This window comes from Stegostoma tigrinum, chromosome 6 (assembly GCF_030684315.1).
Source record: "Stegostoma tigrinum isolate sSteTig4 chromosome 6, sSteTig4.hap1, whole genome shotgun sequence".
NCBI classification, from domain to species: domain Eukaryota; kingdom Metazoa; phylum Chordata; class Chondrichthyes; order Orectolobiformes; family Stegostomatidae; genus Stegostoma; species Stegostoma tigrinum.
Window position 1 is genome coordinate 50,481,028 of NC_081359.1, and position 23,665 is coordinate 50,504,692.

At 41.8% G+C, this 23,665-nt stretch overlaps 1 protein-coding gene across 3 annotated transcripts in view; it reads left to right on the forward strand.

Moving 5' to 3' along the window:
• LOC125453503 (cysteine and histidine-rich domain-containing protein 1-like) overlaps nt 1–22,830 on the forward strand; it is a 36,424-nt gene extending 13,594 nt beyond the window's left edge. For all 3 annotated transcript variants that reach the window (XM_048533196.1, XM_048533197.1, XM_059646557.1), the window contains 8 exons: nt 2,088–2,236; nt 3,020–3,123; nt 3,497–3,555; nt 5,083–5,153; nt 6,124–6,226; nt 12,228–12,347; nt 15,284–15,346; nt 22,382–22,830. In XM_048533196.1, the coding sequence (XP_048389153.1) occupies nt 2,088–2,236; nt 3,020–3,123; nt 3,497–3,555; nt 5,083–5,153; nt 6,124–6,226; nt 12,228–12,347; nt 15,284–15,346; nt 22,382–22,537 (825 nt within the window). In that variant the 3' untranslated portion in view covers nt 22,538–22,830. The remainder of the gene's footprint in view (nt 1–2,087; nt 2,237–3,019; nt 3,124–3,496; nt 3,556–5,082; nt 5,154–6,123; nt 6,227–12,227; nt 12,348–15,283; nt 15,347–22,381) is intronic.
• The last annotated feature ends 835 nt before the right edge of the window (nt 22,831–23,665 follow it).

The following is a 23,665-nucleotide window of genomic DNA, read 5'->3' on the forward strand; positions in this document are numbered from 1 at the left end:
GCAGATTGAAGTCGCCATATTTATTGCAGGCACCCAGTATATCATATATACTTCACCTAGATCATTATTGTTAAGGCATGTAGACCATTCATTTATGTTGCTCACTTGCCTATTTATTTAACTTCTGATTTTTTTTTATACAATGTTAATCTTGAACAGAATAGACCACATACATGATAAGCAGTCCGGTCCTTTCCTTGGAGTGGAGCAAGAACCTATTCCCGTAGGTGGGAATGGTAGAAAAGCTAAACAAAAGGAAACAAATGTCTTTCTTCCCATTCACAAATTGCCTGTCACCAAGCTCCAGGTTTGCTGTTGATTTCTTTGACTCACATCATTTGTCTGGACAGAGGAGCTCTTTTTCAGAGCTGTGATTAGAGGAGCAGACAGCATGGGCATGACAGCTTCTCTGCTAATCACAGATTCTGTGTAGATCCTCTGCCAATTTATTCAATCCGATCAGAAGAATAAAAAAGCAAATTATCTAAATGGACAGAGGTGTCAAAATACTTTGGTGCACAGGGATCTGGTTTCCTTGTGCAAGGGTCACAGGAAGGAGGTTTGTAGGTTCAGCAGGTAGAGAGTAATTTATCGCTAAAGGAGCGGAGTATAAAGGTACGGAGTATTGAAGCAATGTGGCATTGATGATACTGCGTCTGGAGTACTGCGTAGTTGAGGTCCTGTTCACTCGAGGAATTATATAATTGCATTGGAGGTTGATCATTAGATTAATTCCACAGATGAAAGGCTTGTCTTATAAGAGATTGACAAATTTAGGCCTAAACTGCTCAGAGATCAGATGATGATCAAATTGAGGTATAAAGATGCTAAAGAGAACTGACGAAGTAGACGTACAGCAAACATTTGCCCCACAAGGGAAATCTAGACAGGTCTGTTTTAAGCTAAGAGATAGCAGATTAAAACAGAGATAAAGGAGGAACTCTGCTCTCAAATCAATGGAGTTCAGGATGCCAGGACACAAATTTGAGGAGAAATACACAGATTATTAAGTTGTAATGGTTTAAAAAGAGTTCTGGTGAGCAGGCAGGAAATTGGAGTTGAGGCCAAGATGAGATCAGACATGATCGTACTGAATGTTGGAGCAGACTCTAGATTTTGAACTGCCTTGTCTTGCTTCTCGTTTTTACTTTTGCAATTTTCATGCTGTGGAGCTGCTGGAGTTGGAAGTCACATAAGACCTGGTTATGCGTCAACAGGTTTATTTGAAATCACAAGCTTCCCCTGGTGAAGTAACAGCACTCTGCAAGCTTGTGATTTCAAATAAGTCTGTTGGACTGTAACCTGGTGTCATGTGACTGCAATTTTTAGACCTTAATCACATTTCTTATGTAGTGATTATTTATGTTCACTTCAACAGCCTGAAGGAACTGCTCATGCAGTAGCCACTGACATTTTTAGGTCTGATTGCTTATTTTAGGTGTGTTCTTACTGCACTAAGATGTGCAAACAGATCTGGGTCCCCTCCCTTCTGCATTCTTAAAAGCCTTCAATGAGAAAACTAGTTGGCAAAAGATAGCGGCAGTTAACTTTGATTTTGATTCTTTCACTCCTTAGTACATACTTCAACTCCTTCCACTCACCAAACTAACTTTTGATAGTCTTTTCATCTCTTTCTGTCCTTCTTCAATCTCCCACTTTGTCAAATGGCCCTTTCTCTCATCCCCTCTTATCAAGATTCCCATGCTCGGGCTAATCCTTATAATTCTTCTCACTCAGTTCCACTTCTGTTTTTCCTCCTAAACTCACTGGTTTACCCGACTGCGCTGTCTACTCTTAATACCCAACTGCCATGATTTGGATAACGGAGTATTCTTTCATGCGACTGCCTGGTCAGACTCTTTCACTTTTCCTGGCTATCCGAGATTTCCTCTAGACAGAGACAGAATGAAATTAATGTTTTTAACAATGGGAAATCTGTAAAACTAGCTATATCTCTTTGGGCAGTTTTCTTAAAAATCAACACCATCCCTTTGTCACTTTGACTTAAAATCTGAGCTAACATTTTGAAGGAAACCAAGCTTTGTTACACTTGAAAGCCAGAATTTTACTTTGGTTTTTATTTTTAGGGTTGTACTAAGGGAAAGCATTCCAATGAAAAGCCTTCTGAGCCTATCAAACCTGAAGTGAAGACCTCCTCAGAACCAGAGCTGAAACCGAAGAGTAATGAAAATGTTATGCAGAGCCGAAGACCAGTTGAAGCACCCGTAAGACCAAGGTAAAATTTATATATAAAACAGAAAAAAAAAGGTTAGTTTTTGAGGAATGTGCTATTAAACAATGTCCTTATTTGAAGGTCAAATAATTGGGAGCTTTTGAAATCTGTCATTGAGATCTGTTTGTCTATTTAATTTAAGTTTTGTGCTCTTTTTGAAGACGGGTTTGTCATGTTCTGTATGAATATCAGCTTCATGGACAAGTCTTTGCTTCCTATGAACTGAAACTTGTGTGCCAAATTTCTTGTAGCCAAAAAGTGCTGCATATGCTATGGAGTTCATATTTCTGATCTGTAAAACAGAGTCAGTAGACTTTATAAATGAGAGCCAAGCTAATTTAGTAATATAAACCATTTTAAAGTAGCCTTATTTCTACCTGGCTAGATTTTGCTCACTCCTCCAATCTGTATCTGTAATGGATTATTCATAGTTATCCCATTTGTAAAGTGAAAGCATCCACATGCTTTCCATGTATCTTTGTGATAACTGCCTCTTTTGATGTTGATTTCTCAATCAGAATCTGGCTACAAAATGAGAACTGAAGATTGTTATAATTACCTTTTTGACTTGAGTTTGAAACTCTAGGATGAACCTGTTATGTCTTGACAGGTTAATATCTTAATGTCCTCAGTGTTGCACCTACATTTGGGTAAGTTTGCTGTGGGTTTTTTTTGGGGGGAAGGTAAATATGGAGGCAGGTGAACAAAATCTATCCTTAAAAGAAATAAAAATGTATGTAGGTGACAACCCAAAAAATCATTTAAACTTTCTTTTTTTCCTAATAGCCCAGATGCCCCTTTAGTAAGATTGGAACAAAAGGTTTCATTGTCATTGAAGCAAGCACTAGAAAAACTCAAGTTAACTGCTGACAACGGACCTAGCAAGGAAGGTGAATAGTTTTGGACATTCAAGCTGCAGTACTTAGTTTGTAGATGTTCTTAATGCTCTTGTTTTTAATTGTATTGTGGATAGTTAAATATTTTTAATTGTGATTATTGCCCTTAAAGATCTTTAGAAAAGGAAATTAATTCAAGTTTATTTGTTACATAGAATGTTTTTTGCTGACAATATCGACATATAAACTGGTTCTTATTTTTAATTTATAATTCATTGTCTATTGACATGAAAAAATGAGTAATTGCATTTTTGAAAATCACAGCCTCGAAATGCTGAGGTGAATGTTTAAAAAAAAATACAACTGTCTTCACCCGCTTCCTGATATTGTATAGTTTTTTTTAAAAATAATGTTCTGTCTTTTACAGAAGAGGGTAGTAACGAAGTAAAAGTTGGGACCACATGTAAAAATGCAGGTTGTAACAAGGTAAGCAATTTGGTGGGGTGGGGGGTGTGTGTGTGGAGGAAGCTCGGCCTTTTTTTTAATCACAAGAAAAGAAAGTATGATTAAGAAAGTGTGTTTGAAAATAGTAAAATGAGACTAGGACCCTGTTAAATTAGTAATAAAGCAGCTGGATTTTGTAAATAGGTCTACGTATTTTGTCTCTGATTATGATAAATCCTAATTCTTGAAAGGAATTTACTATTTCCTCACAAATGCAGACACTAAAGCTGATCTGATGTCGTATCAGTTGCTTAGCCTACTTTGGTATTGCAAATGGGCATCAGGAAATGAGATGTACTGTTGGAAAGAAAATAATTGAGTACGATGTGCAAGTATAATTTGGTCTTCAAGATCATACACTCAAATGCTTTGGGAATTGTTTAGAAAATATCTTCTAGAGAGTCAAAACTGATTTGTTACAGTATTGGTTTCAGTGGGAGGACCCAATCAGTCTAGCAAGTTTAATTTGGTTCTTTCTATTGTAGAAATATATAAAACCAAATAGAAAATATACTCTGACATAAGCTTTCTTATTACGGACTTAAGGAATGATACAGTGCTGGTAGAGAGTCACTTTTCTCAAATCTGCAAGATCAACTGTAGAAATCAAATTATGTCCTGTAGTTCTTTTTTGTGACACAAAAGACACTGTTTTGAATCTTGACATTGGGAATTTTCTGAGAGAAAATAGTAGGCAGTTTGACCTTTTGGGCAGAAATTCAAGGAATTTAAAGTGCTTGATGCTAAGAGAAATGTTGCATATGTTTGAAAGCTATATGCTGATAATCTATTAGAGCAGCAAGCCTTTTGTTCTGTCGTCTTGAATCAAGCAAGATTTTCACTAAATTAACTTGTTCAAAATTGGTAAATGCACAACAAACAAGTGAAAATAAAGTTGTTCCATTCCTTAAGCCAGAGGAAGGAATAATACTCTGGCTGGAATATTGTAGTTGAGCTAGTTGCACACTAATGGAGGAACGTGTCTTTCACAAATGACTATAGTGAGGAAAAGCTTTACCTTTTCATCCTGTGTTTATTGATGATGGGGAGGAGGAGAAAACTTGCTCAGCTTTATTTTCACATAATGTATACATTATTTCTCAGTTTTATAGGGAGAATGTATTTAACATAGAGCTGTCTACAAACACTTTTTCTGTCCACTTGTTTTGACACTGTCAAGATTTTTTTTATTAAAGAGAACATTTTCCTTTACTGTAGTAATTTAGCAGAAGACTTAGATGAATTTGTAATAACATTGTTCCAGCCAAAAGGCAGTGCCTGTTTCACACTTTTATTAAAGCAAATTGCTCTTGGAATATCTTTGAACAAGATAACAAATGTGATTTTGAATTGTCACATTCATCTACAAATTGATATATTGTTTGCTGTTTGTTCTAATAGTCAAAACTGAAGCGAAAATAAGAATTCGAATATGTTGAGTGACTTTACTAATTCACCTTAGTCTTTTCTAATGTATTTTTAAATTTTGCTCTTATACACCTATTGAAGACATTTCTAGATGCAGGCAGCAATGAAGAGGTATGTGTTTATCACTCTGGAGTGCCCATTTTCCATGAAGGGTATGTATGGTTTATCCTCACTGTGTTCCAAGATAATAATACTGTAGGGGCTATAATTTTTCTCCTTGACTGATGATAGGAACACAAAATATAGAAAATTTTCTGGGGTAGCATATAGCTTACGTTGTTGCAGACAAACTTCATTTCAAGCCAGGAATTTACATTTTTGGGGGTGGTTTTGCTTTGTCAGCAACACTGAGGTATAACATCATGGGTGCTGTGCAACCTAGGACACGGCAATGAGGAGCTACAGTGTGTCCAGCAATGCTCTCCTGCATCTCTCTCAGCTAGGTAAATGTGTTTTTTTTAAAACTTTTTATTTGTTAGATATTTGCCTATCTTTCTATCAATTTCAGTGACGTTCATTTTGTTATATCAATCATATTCCACTGTAACGTCCAGAGATTCATTTGTAGAGCTGATGGGTAATTAAATGCTAGGCTTACCAGCAGTGGGCACATCCTGCTCAAATGAATACATTTTAAATAAACAGCGTAATATCCTAAAATAACCAGTGAATACACGCTTCATTCAAAAGATACAAATGGCTTTGTGAGCTGGTGGAATAAGTGCTCAAGATTTAAATGAGTTTAAAACTATATGGATGTTAAGGAGCTTGTGCAAATCCCCTAGAAAACACTGTTCACTGGCATTTTGTAGTGACGGGGGTTAGTTAGCTCAGTTGGATGGGCAGCTGGTTTGCCATGTAAAATGCCGCCAACAGTTTGGGTTCAATTCTGTACTGGCAGAAGATTCTTATTTCTCTACCTCTCCCTTCACCTGAGGTATGGTGATCTATAGCTTAAACTCACCACCAGCTGTTTGTTTCGAATGAGCGAGTACCCCAGTGCAACTGGAAAATTCACATTGTATGTAATTGTATTAAAGCTTAACATTCTTGATAGAAATTGTGCTTCCTGTATGCAATTAATTATTTTAAATGTTTGCATTTAACTTTTTTTCTCCCCAGGATGAAATATTGGAGCTGCTGTAAGAGAAAAACTTCTGATTTCAATTCTTTCATGTCCCAAGGGGGCTGTACCCAAGGCAAGCACATGTGGACCAAAGCAACAGTAGGTTTAACAGTCTATTTTTCGCTTTGTATCATTTAGAAGTATTTCCTTATCCAATATGATAATTCACAATATCTGTAAAAGCAAAATATGTTAAGATTTCCTCATCACAGTATGAAACTGATGAGGATGGCAAGGGCACAGAATGTCCACTGGCTGAAGGACTTAAATGAATATTACAAACAGTGACTCAGCCTGGTAGTTGCGGCTGTACTAGGTGTGTTTTAATGGTAACAGCTGCTTGGCTGGGCATGCAGCAGGTGCAGAGGGAATTAACAAGAGAAAAATAATGTACTTCACCCTCATTCAGATTACCTGTAAGAGATGCATATGACCATAACCATATTGGTAAGAATGGCCATCACAAAGTCCTTGTAGAAACCCACTCCCAACTTCACATTGAGGAAATGGCGCTACTACAGTGCTGAATGGGATACATTTTGAACAGATCCAGCAATTCAAGACATGTGCTGTGGGACCATTGAAATCAGCAAAAATTGGCTAAACCAGGAACAGTAATAGGCATTCCTGATAAAGTATCAACCTGGAGAAGCTACACGCAGGAATACTTCCTTGCAAAGCAGCACATTATGGCCCGGGTGAAGTGATTTCTGGAATCATTGGATATGACCGGGGTTCCGTCACATTTAATTATGAATGGTGCTACTTGCTGGAGATGGAGTTTCCATAAATAGCCACATCTGCCATGATGGGGAGCCCAGCACATATTGCAAAAGTTGAGGTTGAAGCATTCGCAAGAATCTGCAGCCAGAAGTGCCAAGTAGCTGGTCTAGTGTGGTTCCATTGTTTACTGGAACTTCAGAGGCTGAGGGATGACCTTTTTCCAGGTTTTATAAAATCATAAGGGATTGGATAGGGTGAATACCTGAGGTCTTTTACCTAGGGGGTGGCGCGTCCAAAACTAGAGGGCATAGATTTTAAGGTAAGAGGGGAAAGATTTTGAGAAGAACCTGAGTGGTAACTGTTTCATGCAGAGGGTGGTGCATGTACAGAACAAACTGCCAGGTGCAGTGCAATTACAACAATTAAAAAGTATCTGATTCCTTATATGAAGAAGGAGGGTTTGGAGGGATATGGGTTGAATGGATATATCTGATTTGCACAGACGAGTTGGACCAAAGGGTCTATGCCTGTGCTCTATGACTCTGACTGTATGAAATGCCAAATAATTATAGGCCAGGTAGTCTTTCTTCAGTGGGGGCACACTGAGAATCAGTCCTGAGAGATCAGGGTGTTGAGTACAAGAGTTGGCAGGTCATGTTGCAGTTGTATAGGACTTCGTTTCGACCACATTTGGAATTTGAAAGTTGCCACCCAGGTTGACAGGGCTGTTAAGAAGCCATACAGTGTTTTAGCTTTTATTAATAGAGGGATCGAGTTCCGGAACCAAGAGGTTATGGTGAAGCTGTACAAAACTCTGGTGCGACTGCACTTGGAGTATTGCATACAGTTCTGGTCACTGCATTAAAAGAAGGATGTGGAAGCTTTGGAAAGGGTGCAGAGGAGATTTACTAGGATGTTGCCTGGTCTGGAGGGAAGGTCTTAGGAGGAAAGGCTGAGGGACTTGAGGCTGTTTTCATTAGAGAGAAGAAGGTTGAGAGGTGACTTAATTGAAACATATAAAATAATCGAGGGTTAGATAGGGTGGATAGGGAGAGCCTTTTTTCATAGGATGGTGGTGGCGAGCACGAGGGGGCATAGCTTTAAATTGAGGAGTGAATGATATAGGACAGATGTCAGAGGTAGTTTCTTTACTCAGTAGTAAGGGAATGGAACGCTTTGCCTGCAACAGTAGTAGATTCGCCAACTTTAAGTACATTTAAGTCATCATTGGATAAGCATATGAACGTACTTGGAATAGTGTAGGTTAGATGGGCTTGAGATCGGTGTGACAGGTCGGCACAACATCAAGGGCTGAAGGACCTGTACTGTGCCATAATGTTCTATGTTCTATATCAGATAAACTCACTTTGGCATTGTCTAGATAGGTGTAGTCAGCATGCCTTATAAATTTGAATTCTTTAAGGAAGTGACCAGACAATTGATGAGGCTAGTGCAAAGAATATTGCCTGTATGGATTTCAGTAAGGCATTTGAAAAGATTCCACATCTTGACTTATCAAGAAAGTAAAAGCCGATGAGATGCAAGATAATGTGTCGAATTCGATCCAAATTTGGCTTAGTAACATGAAACAAAGGGCAATGTCCCTTGTCTGTCCTTGCAAGTGGGGAACGGTTTTAAGTGGTGTTCCACGGGGTTCTTTTGGGACTCCTGTTTGTTTTAAACGTTGACAATTTGGATTTGAACTTGGATGCAATTGGGGAAATTTGCCCATGACACACAATTAGCTATGTAGAGGATAGTGAGAGGGTAGGCATAAGTTCCTAAATGATGTGAGATAATAAAATGTGAGGCTGGATGAACACAGCAGGCCAAGCAGCATCTCAGGAGCACAAAAGCTGACGTTTCGGGCCTAGACCCTTCATCGGAGAGGGGGATGGGGTGAGGGCTCTGGAATAAATAGGGAGAGAGGGGGAGGCGGACCGAAGATGGAGAGTAAAGAAGATAGGTGGAGAGAGTATAGGTGGGGAGGTAGGGAGGGGATAGGTCAGTCCAGGGAAGACGGACAGGACAAGGAGGTGGGATGAGGTTAGTAGGTAGATGGGGGTGCGGCTTGGGGTGGGAGGAAGGGATGGGTGAGAGGAAGAAAAGGTTAGGGAGGCAGAGACAGGTTGGACTGGTTTTGGGATGCAGTGGGTGGGGGGGGAAAGCCCAGCTCTCCCCCCCCCCCCCCCCCGACCCACTGCATCCCAAAACCAGTCCAACCTGTCTCTGCCTCCCTAACCTGTTCTTCCTCTCACCCATCCCTTCCTCCCACCCCAAGCCGCACCCCCATCTACCTACTAACCTCATCCCACCTCCTTGACCTGTCCGTCTTCCCTGGACTGACCTATGCCCTCCCTACCTCCCCACCTATACTCTCTCCACCTATCTTCTTTACTCTCCATCTTCGGTCCGCCTCCCCCTCTCTCCCTATTTATTCCAGAGCCCTCACCCCATCCCCCTCTCTGATGAAGGGTCTAGGCCCGAAACGTCAGCTTTTGTGCTCCTGAGATGCTGCTGGGCCTGCTGTGTTCATCCAGCCTCACGTTTTATTATCTTGGAATTCTCCAGCATCTGCAGTTCCCATTATCTCTGTTCCTAAATGATGTAGTTGGTTTGCTGGAGAGGGTAGGTAATTGGGACCTGGAGCTCATTTCTGGTAAATGTAATGTAATGCATTTAGGGAGGTCAAACAGTAAACAGGAATATACTGCGAGAGGTAGATGAAGTGAGGGATCTTGATGTGCAGGTTGCACAGGTCTCTAAAGATAAAGTTGTTAAGAATGCTTATGGAATGCTCTCTTTCATTGGCAGAAACATAGAATACAAAAGTAGTGATATAATGATGAAATTGCAAAAGATACTGGTGAGGCCATAACTGGAGTATTGTTGCAGTTCTGGTGACCACATTACAGGAGGGAGCCTGGAGAGGTTACAGAGAAGATTTACTGGAATGTTGCCAGGGCTGGAGAATTGTAGCTAAGTGGATAGGTTGGGATAGTTCTTGGAATAGAGAAGGCTGAGGGGGCAGCATGATTGAGGGGTTTAAAATCATGAGGGGTAGAGATAGGTTCTTTCTGTTTATCTAGTCTGTTTCCCTTGGCAGAAATTTCAAACACCAGTGGACATAGATTTTTGCTAAGTGGCGGATGGATTAAATGGGACATGAGGAAAAATGTTTTTTTTTAAATCAGAGGGCGATGGACGTCTGAAATTTGCTGCCCATGTTGGTTCATCAAGGCTGTGGTTCTAAGTTTTTTTTTTCTTTTAAACTGAGAACTACACCTTAGCCTGCAGCTTACAGCACTTACGTGCTGCATGCTGGAAGTTGAGTTAAGAAAAGGCATCTGGTGTCTTTGAATCAGCATAGACAGGCTGTGATGAAAGGCCCCCTTCTGTGCTGCATCATCTCTATGGTTCTATCCCAGCCATAACATCAGAGGTGCCAGCCTCGACCCAATTTTCTTTACTTCACCTAATATCAAGAAATGGCTGAAGGCACTAGATGCTGCAAAGGCTATGGGCCCTGATATCATTCCAACAGTAGTTCTGAAGACATGGGCTTATGAAGTAGCCACATTCTTAGCCAAAGTTGTTCCAATATAGTTTCAACACTGGCATCAACCCAACAATGTGAAAAATTGTCTAGGATGCCCTGTACACAAAAGGCAAAATAAATCCAACCCAGCTAATTACAATGCCATCAGTTTACATTCCCTAATCAGCAAAGTGATAGAAGGTACCATCAACAGTGCTGTCAGATTACACTTAACAATTAGCTGCTGTCGCTGACTTTCGGCATGTTCTCTGTCAGGACGCCTGGCTTCGGACCTTGTTGCAGCCTTTAACTAAACATGGACAAAAAGGCTGAACTCCAGAGAAGGAACGAGTGTGACTGCCCTTTACATCATGTCAGTATTTGACTGAGTATAGAGTCAAAAATCCCTAGCAAAATTTAAACTCATGGAGGATCAGGAAAAATCTCCACTAGTCATATCGAGCACAAAACAAGATGGATGGGGTTGTTGGAATTCTGAAACATTATGACCTATTAGCACAAGAGCAGCAAATCCATGAAAACATTGCCACGTACAAAATTTCTCCAAGTTACATAGCATCATCATTCCATCACAGTGGCTTAGTGAAAATTTACAACTCTTTAACAGTGGTGTGGGTGTGTACGATATCTCTTACCCCCCCCCCCCCCCCCCCCCCCCGCCCCCCCCGCCCTCCACCTCCAAAACTCAAACCCATGGCCATAGCAGGTCAAGAAGACTGCTCACCAGCATCTAAACTGCAATTTGGGAATTGGCAAAAAACAATGGCCTAGCCAATGACTCCACATCTCGGGGTGGGGGGAGGAAGAAACTGGGGGGAAAAAAATCCTTTCAGCAATTGAGGACTAATGCAGAGACACTCTGCTCCAAGAAATTAGACTAGTGGCTAGGCATTCTGGATATTCATCCAATAGTATAGTTCCTAGTTTTAGATGGCACTCAACAGTCGTGTCATGCTCTGTATTTTTTTTTAGTAAAATTGCTCTGAGACCCTGTTGATGACATTACCTCTCACAGCTGACGAGCCAGGTTGGAGCTTGACTAGTAAGCATGAAATGGCTTAGAAAACTGACATGCTTTTTTCCAAAAGAGTAAGACCGGTATCTACGCTCATCACAGAAGACGAGTTTTTTTTAAATTTTGTGGATTGTTTTAAACCAACACTCAACAGGGCCGTTTGGTCAAACATCATGTAGCCTTTATTTTATGCTGTGAAATCAGTCTCCACTGGTAAACCAGGAGATTTCTCCATCAATTGAGTTTAAAACAGTTTATGTACTGTTATAATTGTCTTGCACTATCACTGTACTGCCTCCAGTAGGAATGATCAGATTAAGGAGTTCTGAAATTAAGGACAGCAGTGACACAGGACTACCTCTGTCATGTGATCTAATTCATTGGCCATTTAGTTGTGACAATGTCCATTCACTGTTGCCACTGAAAGGGACAAAAAAATCTTCCACGTAAAAGATCAGCTTGACAGCCGGGGATACCTCGCCTTGATGGAACGTATTTTCAGTGTGGAAATAACATTAGCACATTGTCTGTCTTGAACTGATTTGTAGGATCAAATGGATACTACGCACCACCTATTCAACTGGATGTCATCAGGAGATGTGCCTGAGATATTGTTTACTGGAGCAAACCATGTAATGCTGTCTTCTGCAATAAAGTTGCTTTGTTTCCTGTGTACTTCGTAAGCTCGGCATCCCAGAATCTTTTTAATCCCATAATTGCTAGTTTTTGTTTGACTCAAAAGCCCCACTTCAGGATTGTAAAATGAAGTTAGCAGATTCATGATATGGCTTCTATTTTTGCAGGCCAGTAAAGTTGTACCATGCAGACATGATTGGCACCAAACTGGGGGACAAGTCATAATTACTGTTTATGCCAAAAACTCTGACCCAGAACTGAGTTATGTTGAAGCAAACAGCTCAGTGGTAAGTATAACTCTGTTTATAGCATTTACAATAATTTGATTTGAGAAAAGACAGAATGAAAGTGGAGTTCGTCTAACTATTTAAAACTGCAGTCTTTTCACTGTATTTCACAAAAAGTGCTTGGATACTGATCTATTGATCCAGCTCGCTGAACTCAAAAGTTTCAATGACTGAAAGTTCAGGTGTTTATGCAGTTAGTTTTAGTACTTGATATGTTCGATACTTGACCTGTCTCTGAAGTCAGTGCATAAGATATAATCTTCTCACAGCAACTGCCCTGTGTCGTAATTAATTTGAAACAGTTGTCATTTAATTAAATTAGAATTAATGAAGAACATCATCCAAATTTTCTAATTTCAGTTTCTTTAATGCATTGCTTGACATTACTTGTACATATCTTTGTGTGTGGTATATTTTTTTTAATTTAGTAGATTTGATTTACTATTGTCACGTGTACCTAAGTTCAGTAAAAAGTGTTCTGTGTGCAGCACAGGCAGATCACAACATACAGAGATCATAGGGTAATTGGACAGAGTAAGTAATACAAAGTTATAGCTGCAGAGAAGGAGCACAGAAAGCAAGGTCAGTGTTCGATTTGAAATGTCCATTCAGAAACCTAATAACAGGGAGGAAGCTGTTTTTGAACCTATTGGTACATGTGTTTAAGCTTTTGTATTTTCTGTCTGACGGAGAGGTTGGAGGTGATCCTAAGCAGGGTGAAAGGGGTCTTTGATATTGGCTGCCTTTCCGTGGCCATAAGAAATGTACGTTGCGTCTATGGATGGAATGCTTCCCTGGTGCAGCTCATCACAGTAGGACTTTTAAACAGCCAGTTATCAGATCATGGAGCACTTGCTTTCTGTCTCTGATCCATGCTGTGAGGTCCTCCAGTTGAAACATTAAGTAATTAACTTGGTGCATTTTCCTATTCCTTGGTGCACCAAGAGAACCATAAAGGGTAATTTGCATCACTTTTCATTTCCATTCCCTTCCAATGCTGTGCTTTATTGTTTCTGTGCAGCAAAATAACTGAAGCTAGGGATGTAGAGAATAGAAAAATTATAGCAGCCTTCTGTGGAAAAAGAATGTTCCAGTATTATAATGGAAAATAAGTTGAGTTGGCACCAGGTTGCAAATTTAAACAGCATGCATGCTTGAGTTATGCATCATCAGGTAAGTTTTCTACAGAGTCAGGTATCGAACAATCTTGGCTCTCCACCAAGACGCCCAGTCAGGTTATTTTTCAAAAATGCGGACATAGATGTTTTTGTGCAGTAATTAGACTTGCGTTCAGATTATTTAAATTGTTTTGGCTGATCTAGCTGTTAACTATTTAGACTGGGTGGGGGCAGAGCAGTGGTTAGCTATTTGGCTGGTTTGCGATGCAGTGACACCAACAGTGGAGGTTTAATTCTGCACTATGAAAGTCCGGCTTTCTCAACCTTGCCTGTTGCCTGATTCATGCTACTCTCGAGTTAAACTCACTACCAGTCAGCTATGTAATGAGAGCAGCCCTGTAGTAAGGTAGAACGATTGCAGCTTTACCTTCACTATCAGATAAAGAAACTTTGCCGATAATTACTTAAAAAGTTCATTGAATTTTGTATCAAAACGTGACAGCACAGAAGACCATTCAGTCTTTCATGTCTGTGCTGGCTCTTTGACAGAGCTGTTCAATTAGTCCCATTCCCTTCTACTTTTCCCATAGTATTGCAAGTATTCAGATATTGCCTCTGATTCCTTTGGACTGTCAGCCTAAATCTGTTTCCTGTGGTTACTCACTTTTGTCAATTGAATCACTACTTTTCTTACTTACCATGCAACATGTAGCAGCTGTATCTTTGTATCAGCTGAGAATTTTAAATGGGGCAAAAAAAAAGTAGATTTTGTGGTGGCGGATCTAAATTTATTCGAAGATAAAAGATTTTTTTTCGGTAAGATACTGATTCTCAGTATGTTAAATCAATGACTGCATCATTGGTGAAATGAATCTATTACATGAGAATGGAAGTACTCATCAAAAGTACTGGCTGGTTGAGGGGTGGTCATTGGTTAATTCAGTTGGCTGGATGGCTGGTTTGATAGGTGTTTTTGCATCAGCTGAAATTACCATGAACAATCTGCCTCCTGGTCCTCAGTCCTTGCCTGAGGCATGGTGACCCTCATGTTAAATTCACTGCCCCTCTGTAATGAAAGAGCAACCCTTTAGCTGCTGAGACTGGCAACTTTACCTTAATTTTAATGAGTAAGCAGGTTCAGATTTTGGGTCTGTACAAATGAACCCAGTTAGCTGAGACATTTGTTTTTCTATCTGTTAGAACGTAATATTTTAGGGAAAATGAACTTGGAAATACAGGAATTAGCATCTGTCTGACAGCTTTATATAAATATTTCATGTGTGCTTTATCTTAATAATGTACAAGCACTTGATGAAATTTGGTATGATTTTGTTCATCAGTAGCCTATTTTAGACTATCTACACACATGCACAGTAGACAGAGATAACAAGGTGTAGAGCTGGATGAACATAGCAGGCCAAGCAGCATCAGAGGAGCGGGAAAGCTGACATCCTGGGTCTTGCACTTTTTTGTGAATGTCTCTGTAAATGCTCCTCTTGTGAAGTAAAATGCCTGATCCAACAGTGATCTGGAATCACATTTCTCCTTCACTTCCTGCATTGGCTCAAGTTATTTTATAATATGTTATCAGCTGATAATTACACGGCCTGTTCCTCCTCAAGCATGGTTCTTTGGTATTCTAAACGCTTCAGTGAGCACACTTGAGTTACCTTTCAATTCACATTATTTCTGACCTAACATTGTTTTGATGGATGAGCTGTACTGTTGCTTATATATATCATCACTGCATTCTAACTGAAATTGTGTATATTCCAAAGCATTTTAACGCTGCAAATTAATTCTACTTTCCCTTTACAGCTGAATATCCACATTTTATTTGAAAGGGAAAAAGAATTTGAACACACAGTGAACTTGTGGGGTGTAAGTATAAATTCTGCTATAAGATTGTCAGGTGCTATTAAGTGAATGCACTAAAATTGACTATCAGAAATGCCTTTTCTCTGTGATTCAGTTGGGTATTAACTATAATTTTCTTAAGCATTAATTTCCTTAGAATTGGGATGGCAGCACACTCAGTTCTGATTCAGTGCTTAATGTTTAAACAAGAATAGGACTTCCTCCTATTTTTGAATGAAAAATCTACAGTTGGTTTAATTTACATTAATACCCTCCTTGCTTTTAACCTTTACATTTGCTCATGGGGTAAGTGCATTGCTGGCTCAATCATCTATTACCAGAAGGCAGTTAAGCGTCAACTGCATTGCTTTGAATCTGAAGTCCCATGTGGCTAAAGACACATTTCCTTCCCCAAAGGACATCCGTGATCTAATTTGGATTTTACAACAATTAATATTGGCAATATGGATACTAGTTACAGAAGCTTGATACTTCAGATTTTTATTGAGTTCACAGTCATTACCTTGGCATCCTGGATAGCTCGTCCACTGACCGCTACCATTATCCCATCACCTTCCCATTGTTTACGATTTAGTTTAAGCACTTGGATTATATAAATTTTATTCAAATAAAAGTCTGTTATTAAGTGGATTGTTTTGATGGTCTCTCTTTTTTCCCTTATTTCTGTTTGGGTGTTATTTCCATTTGTCCTGAAATCTTGATTTGAACTATATTTCTAACCCTGGTGCAATGTAATGCAGGAGCAGGACCCAGTAATCTAATCTAGAATATTAACCTGAGGAGTTCCTGCATTGATGGACTGGAATTAAGGTGGACTACAAAAAGCCTTTCAGTCAAAGAAGAATTTTCCTACTATTAGCTATTTTACAGTTTTGCCAGGGCTTGTTAATGCCACGATCAACCAAATGCTACCTTTTATGTTGAGGGCAGTTATTCTTGTCTCACTCAGTTCAGCTCTTTTTTTTATTTTGTTCATGTGGTCCAGCCTCAGTTTTTGCAATATCCAGTCTCTTCGACCATTTCTTGAGATCACTTGGAGCGAATCAAATTGCTGAGGACTGATTATCTATGATGTTGGAGACATAGGGAAGCTGAGATGAATCCACCTGGTATTCCTGTCTGCTTTTTGTACCAGTAATGCTGAGCTGAGGATATTTGTGGAACCTCTTCCTCCAGTTAGTAGTCCATTCATAACTGGATGCGGAGGACTTGCAAAGCTTCAATTTGTTGGTTGTGGAATTGTTTGGCTTTCTCTATTGCTTGCTACTCCTGTTCTTTTAACATACAAGTAGTATTGTGTTGTAGCTTTAGGAATGCCTAGTGCTGCTCTTGGCATGCTTTGCTACAATAGTCATCGATGATGGATGAATACAATTTGTTACCACTGACTAATGGTTTTCCATTAATGCTAAGCATTGAGCTGCTCATGTATTCTCAGTCACCTCTGAAGCTGTCTGTGTTCTTATCTACATCAGGTCCTACACAGACGTCACTCAAACGTTCTGCATCATGCTGTGCTGCATTATCACCATTCTAAATGGGATATACTTTGAACACCTCTAGTAGTTCAAGACTGGGCATGCATGAGGTGCTGTGGGCTGTCATTAGCAGCAGAATTATACTCCAGCACAATTTGCAACATGGCCCATTGTATACTCCTCCTCAACAGTTGTCAATAGTAGTGGACAAATAAACAACTCATTGGTAGAAGAAGCTCCACAAATATGCCTCTTCTAAATGATGGAAGAGCCCACCACTTAAGTGCAAAAGATAAGCTGTTACGTTCAAGTGGATGATCCATCTTGACCTCTTCCTGTGGTTCCCAGCATTAGAGATATTAGTCTCTGGCCAATTTGATTCACTCCACGTGATATCAAGAAATGATTGGAGGTACTGGATATTGGAAAGGCGACTGGCCCCGACAACGTTATGGCTATAGTACTGAAGACTTGTGCTCCAGAACTTGCCGCTTCCCCAGCCTTGTACAGTTATGACTCTGGTATCTACCCAGCCAATTACTACCCTGTTAATCTACTTTTGATCTTTAGTGAAGTGATGGAAGGTGTCATTTAACAATGCTTTAAAACAGCATCTGCTGTGTTATGTCCAGTTTGGATTCTGCCAGGGCCACTCAGCTCCTAACCTCATTGGAGTAAAGTGTAAATGTGGGCAAGAGTTGAATTCCAGAAGTGAGGTAAGAGTGACAGCCCTTGCCATGAAGGCTGCATTTGACTAATTGTGATTTCAAGGAGCCCTAGCAAAACTGGAATCTCTGGGAGTCAGGGAATGCTACTGTTTGGACTCCTACTTGGCATATAGGAAGATGGTTGTGATTGGAGGTCAGTCGTCTCAGCTCCAGGACATCTGGGTGGGAGTTCTACAGGGTATTATCCCAGGCCCAACCATCTTCAGCAGCTTCATCAATGATCTTGTCTCTATCATAAAGTTAGAAGTAGGAATGTTTGCACAATCTTCAGCGCCATTCACAATGCCTGTGACATTGAAGCAGTCCATATTCAAATGCAGCAAGATCTGGACACCATTCAGGCTGGTACTGACAGGTGGAAAGTAGCATTTGTGCTACACAAATGCCAGGAAAATGACCATGTCCAATAGAGACAATCTGTTACCATCACTGAACTCCCCACCATCAACATTCTTTGATTTACCACTGACCAGAAACTCATGGACTTAACACAGTATAAACAGCAACAAGAGCAGGTCAGAGGCTAGAAATGTAGCAGCAAGCAGCTAATGCCCTGACTCCCCTGAGCCTGTCCATCTACAAGGCACAAGTCAAGAGTACAATGGAATACTCCCCACTTGGCAGCACTAACAACACTGAAGCCTGACACCACCATTCAGGACAAAGCCTCCTGCTTGATTGTTGATGTAGTGACAAGCATCCACTCCCTCCACAACCAATGTTCAGTAACAGCAGTGCGTACTGTGTACAAGATGCACTGCAGAAATTCGCCCAAGATCTACAGACGGCTTCCAAACCCATAGTGACTTATGTGAAGAAGGTCTGCCTACTATAAGAAAGTTGTTAAACTTGAAAGGGTTCAGAAAAGATTTACAATGATGTTGCTGGAATTGAAGGTTTGCACTATAGGGAAGGGCTGAATAGGCTGGAACTTTGTTCCCCAAAATGTCGAAATCTCAGGGGTGACCTTTTATAGAGGTTTATAAAATCATAAGGGGCATGGATAGGGGCAAAGATGGGCCTTTTCCTCAGGGTAGGGGAGTCCAAAACTAGAGGGCATAGGTTTAAGATGAGAGGAGGAAAGATTTTAAAAGGGACTTGAGGGGCAACCTCTTCACAAAGTAGGTGGTGCGTGTATAGAATGAACTGTCAGAAGAAGTGGTAGAGGCAGATACAATTTATATCACTTAAAAGACATCTGAATGGGCATATGAATAGGAAGTATTTAGATGGATATGGGCCAAATGCTGGTCTGTGGAGCTAGAGCAGTTTAGAATGTTTGGTTGACATGGAACAGTTGGTCTGAAGAGTCTCTGTTTCCAAGCTGTATAACTCTGATTTTGTGACTACGACAAGAGCATCAACCACATGGAAACACTACCTGCAATTTCTCCTCCACTCCACTTAACCATCCTGACTTGGAAATACAGTATGTATCAACCTACAGCCTGCGGACTGCGATGATTCAAGAAGGCAGCTCACTGTCACTTTCTCAAGGGCAAGTAGGGAAAAGTAATAAAATGCTAGCCAGCCACTGATATCCACATCCTGTGAGTGAATAAAAGATTTACGTCCCTTCACGGAAGCACGCTTCTCCTGTAAGACCTTGAGTTTCTACCAAAAGCCTTTTTACCTTATTCTCACACACAAATCTCTTTTAAAACAGTGATCAGGTGTAGGTTTTAGACACCCTTCCTAATATATTTTACATGGGCTTAGTGAAAATTTTAGACTGCCATTTTTCTGTAAAGTACTTCAGGCATCTCCAAACATTAAGTGCGTGATTATAAATACAGCTTGTTTTCCACTTTAAAAAAATTATCAAAATTATATCATTGCCATATGTAGATTTGCTTCCTTTTTTCCTTCCTTGCAAACTCTTATTTTGGTTTCTTTAGTGATCAGTAATATTAAGGGCGGCACGGTGGCTCAGTGGTTAGCACTGCTGCCTCACAGCACCAGGGACAGGGGTTCACTTCCACCCTCGGGCGACAGTCTGTGTGGAGTTTGCATGTTCTCCCTGTGTCTGTGTTTCCTCTGGGTGCTCTGGTTTCCTCCCACGGCCCAAAGATATGCAGGTTAAGTGGATTGGCCATGCTAAATTACTCAATGTTCAGGGATGGTGTACATTAGGGCATGGATCTGAGTGGGATGCTCTGAGGATTGGTGTGAGCTTGTTGGGCCAGAGGGCCTGTTTCCACACTAAGAATTTTATGACTTAAAATTTATAATTTGCACAATTTGATGTGGACTCACCATGCTGTTTATTAGAGATAATGGGAACTGCAGATGCTGGAGATTCCAAGATAATAAAATGTGAGGCTGGATGAACACAGCAGGCCAAGCAGCATCTCAGGAGCACAAAAGCTGACGTTTCGGGCCTAGACCCTTCATCAGAGAGGGGGATGGGGGGAGGGAACTGGAATAAATAGGGAGAGAGGGGGAGGCGGACCGAAGATGGAGAGCAAAGAAGATAGGTGGAGAGGGTGTAGGTGGGGAGGTAGGGAGGGGATAGGTCAGTCCAGGGAAGACGGACAGGTCAAGGAGGTGGGATGAGGTTAGTAGGTAGCTGGGGGTGCGGCTGGGGGTGGGAGGAAGGGATGGGTGAGAGGAAGAACCGGTTAGGGAGGCAGAGACAGGTTGGACTGGTTTTGGGATGCAGTGGGTGGGGGGGAAGAGCTGGGCTGGTTGTGTGGTGCAGTGGGGGGAGGGGATGAACTGGGCTGGTTTAGGGATGCAGTGGGGGAAGGGGAGATTTTGAAACTGGTGAAGTCCACATTGATACCATATGGCTGCAGGGTTCCCAGGCGGAATATGAGTTGCTGTTCCTGCAACCTTCGGGTGGCATCATTGTGGCAGTGCAGGAGGCCCATGATGGACATGTCATCAAGAGAATGGGAGGGGGAGTGGAAATGGTTTGCGACTGGGAGGTGCAGTTGTTTGTTGCGAACTGAGCGGAGGTGTTCTGCAAAGCGGTCCCCAAGCCTCCGCTTGGTTTCCCCAATGTAGAGAAAGCCGCACCGGGTACAGTGGATGCAGTATACCACATTGGCAGATGTGCAGGTGAACCTCTGCTTAATGTGGAATGTCATCTTGGGGCCTGGGATGGGGGTGAGGGAGGAGGTGTGGGGACAAGTGTAGCATTTCCTGCGGTTGCAGGGGAAGGTGCCGGGTGTGGTGGGGTTGGAGGGCAGTGTGGAGCGAACAAGGGAGTCACGGAGAGAGTGGTCTCTCCGGAAAGCAGACAGGGGTGGGGATGGAAAAATGTCTTGGGTGGTGGGGTCGGATTGTAAATGGCGGAAGTGTCGGAGGATAATGCGTTGTATCCGGAGGTTGGTAGGGTGGTGTGTGAGAACGAGGGGGATCCTCTTGGGGCGGTTGTGGCGGGGGCGGGGTGTGAGGGATGTGTCGCGGGAAATGCGGGAGACGCGGTCAAGGGCGTTCTCAATCACCGTGGGGGGGAAGTTGCGGTCCTTAAAGAACTTGGACATCTGGGATGTGCGGGAGTGGAATGTCTTATGTGGGAGCAGATGCGGCGGAGGCGGAGGAATTGGGAATAGGGGATGGAGTTTTTGCAGGAGGGTGGGTGGGAGGAGGTGTATTCTAGGTAGCTGTGGGAGTCGGTGGGCTTGAAATGGACATCAGTTACAAGCTGGTTGCCTGAGATGGAGACTGAGAGGTCCAGGAAGGTGAGGGATGTGCTGGAGATGGCCCAGGTGAACTGAAGGTTGGGGTGGAAGGTGTTGGTGAAGTGGATGAACTGTTCGAGCTCCTCTGGGGAGCAAGAGGCGGCGCCGATACAGTCATCAATGTACCGGAGGAAGAGGTGGGGTTTGGGGCCTGTGTAGGTGCGGAAGATGGACTGTTCCACGTAACCTACAAAGAGGCAGGCATAGCTGGGGCCCATGCGGGTGCCCATGGCCACCCCCTTAGTCTGTAGGAAGTGGGAGGAGTCAAAAGAGAAGTTGTTGAGTGTGAGGACGAGTTCCGCTAGGCGGATGAAAGTGTCGGTGGAGGGGGACTGGTCGGGCCTGCGGGACAGGAAGAAGCGGAGGGCCTTGAGGCCATCTCCATGCGGAATGCAGGTGTACAGGGACTGGACGTCCATGGTGAATATGAGGTGTTGGGGGCCCGTGAATTAGAAGTCCTGGAGGAGGTGGAGGGCGTGGGTGGTGTCACGGACATAGGTGGGGAGTTCCTGGACCAAAGGGGAGAAAATGGAGTCCAGATAGGTGGAGATGAGTTCGGTGGGGCAGGAGCAGGCTGAGACGATGGGTCGACCAGGGCAGGCAGGTTTGTGGATTTTGGGAAGGAGATAGAAACGGGCTGTGCGGGGTTGGGGAACAATGAGGTTGGAGGCTGTGGGTGGGAGGTCCCCTGAGGTGATGAGGTCATGAATGGTGTTGGAGATGATGGTTTGGTGCTCGGGTGTGGGGTCATGATCGAGGAGGCGGTAGGAGGTGGTGTCGGAGAGTTGGCGTCTGGCCTCGGCGATGTAGAGGTCAGTACGCCATACTACCACTGCGCCACCCTGTCTGCGGGTTTCATGATCGAGGAGGCAGTAGGAGGTGGTGTCGGAGAGTTGGCGTCTGGCCTCGGCGATGTAGGTCGGAGAGTTGGCGTCTGGCCTCGGCGATGTAGGTCGGAGAGTTGGCGTCTGGCCTCGGCGATGTAGGTCGGAGAGTTGGCGTCTGGCCTCGGCGATGTAGGTCGGAGAGTTGGCGTCTGGCCTCGGCGATGCTGTTTATTATGCTTGTTTAAAAACCTGTGAAATTCATTTTTTTAAATTAGAAAAAGCAGTGAAGTAATTTTTTAATCTCTCCTTTCTAAAGATCATTGATGTTAGTAAAAGTCAAATGAGTATGACACCTGCCAAAATTGAGATTACATTGAAGAAAGCTGAACCAATATTATGGGCTCGGCTTGAACTACCTCCTCAGCCCGAGAAAAACGAACCTGCACCAGATTCGAATGATGAAGATGATTGAAAGAAGCTGGGACCAATTTAGAAAAGTGAAGTAGGTGGTGGAAGCAACATTTGCTATTGAAATTGATTTTAATCGTGTAATGTGTCTACACTCTGTGTATTCCCATTTTGCAAACAATTTTCATAGAATAACTGTATGCAAAGCTGTTTATGAAGAACTGTACCACACTTTGTCTTAAGCTGTATAGATTTGTTCATGTAACGTATGAACTGTAATATCCAGTACATGGATTAAAATCCAGAAGCAACACAGCATTCTTGATTGAATTGAAATAAAGATCACTTAACTAATAACATTCTCTTTCCATGGCCTTGATAAATATTGCATTTTATTTGCATGTCTTGAAAGTAAGCCAGATAAGTAATGCATTGAAATCACCTGTATAATTTTATACAAACAAAGAAAATGCTGGTGCTGCTCTGTATGTCTGCTAGCATCTGTGGAAAGAGAAGCAGTTAACATTTTGTGTCCAACATGACTTTTTTCATCAGAACTGAAAGGTTTTAGAAATTTTTTTAGAGGCAGAATCCTGGTGTGAAAGTCCAGGGGATTAGTTAATGGTGGGAAAAGAGAAATAGAGATGTAAAATGGATAAATTAAATTGGGAGAGGAGTTCCTTCCAAGGAAAGAGCAAAGTAAAACAAAAATAAGACCAGGCTGTGGGAAGGGTGTGTGAGAAACAAGGAAAATGGATAATAGACATGATGCAATCTTTTCTGAAGTTATTGAATTCAATATTGAAACAAAGTCCCTAAGTGGACGGTGAGGTGTTGTTCCTCATGCTTGCAATGTACTGTGTTGGAACTTTTGCAGCAAGCCCAGGACAGAAATGTTACAAGCAGGATGGTGTGTTGAAATGGTAAGCAACTGTATAATTTTATTTTAAGTATGAACTTTCTCATTCATTGTATTTCAGTAGATGTTTTAGGGGTGTGGTGTGATGCAAACTTTTTAGAAGTAAAAACCTCCATTTTAGCTGCATGTATTTATGTTCCATCCTGCTGGTATAGCTTAGAAATGGTATTGCCTTCAAGTTGTGAGAGGATTTTCTACTGTTTTCCCTTTCAGTTACGTAGTTTCTTAATTTTGAGAGATTATGGTATATCTAATTTGTGGACAGTATGATAC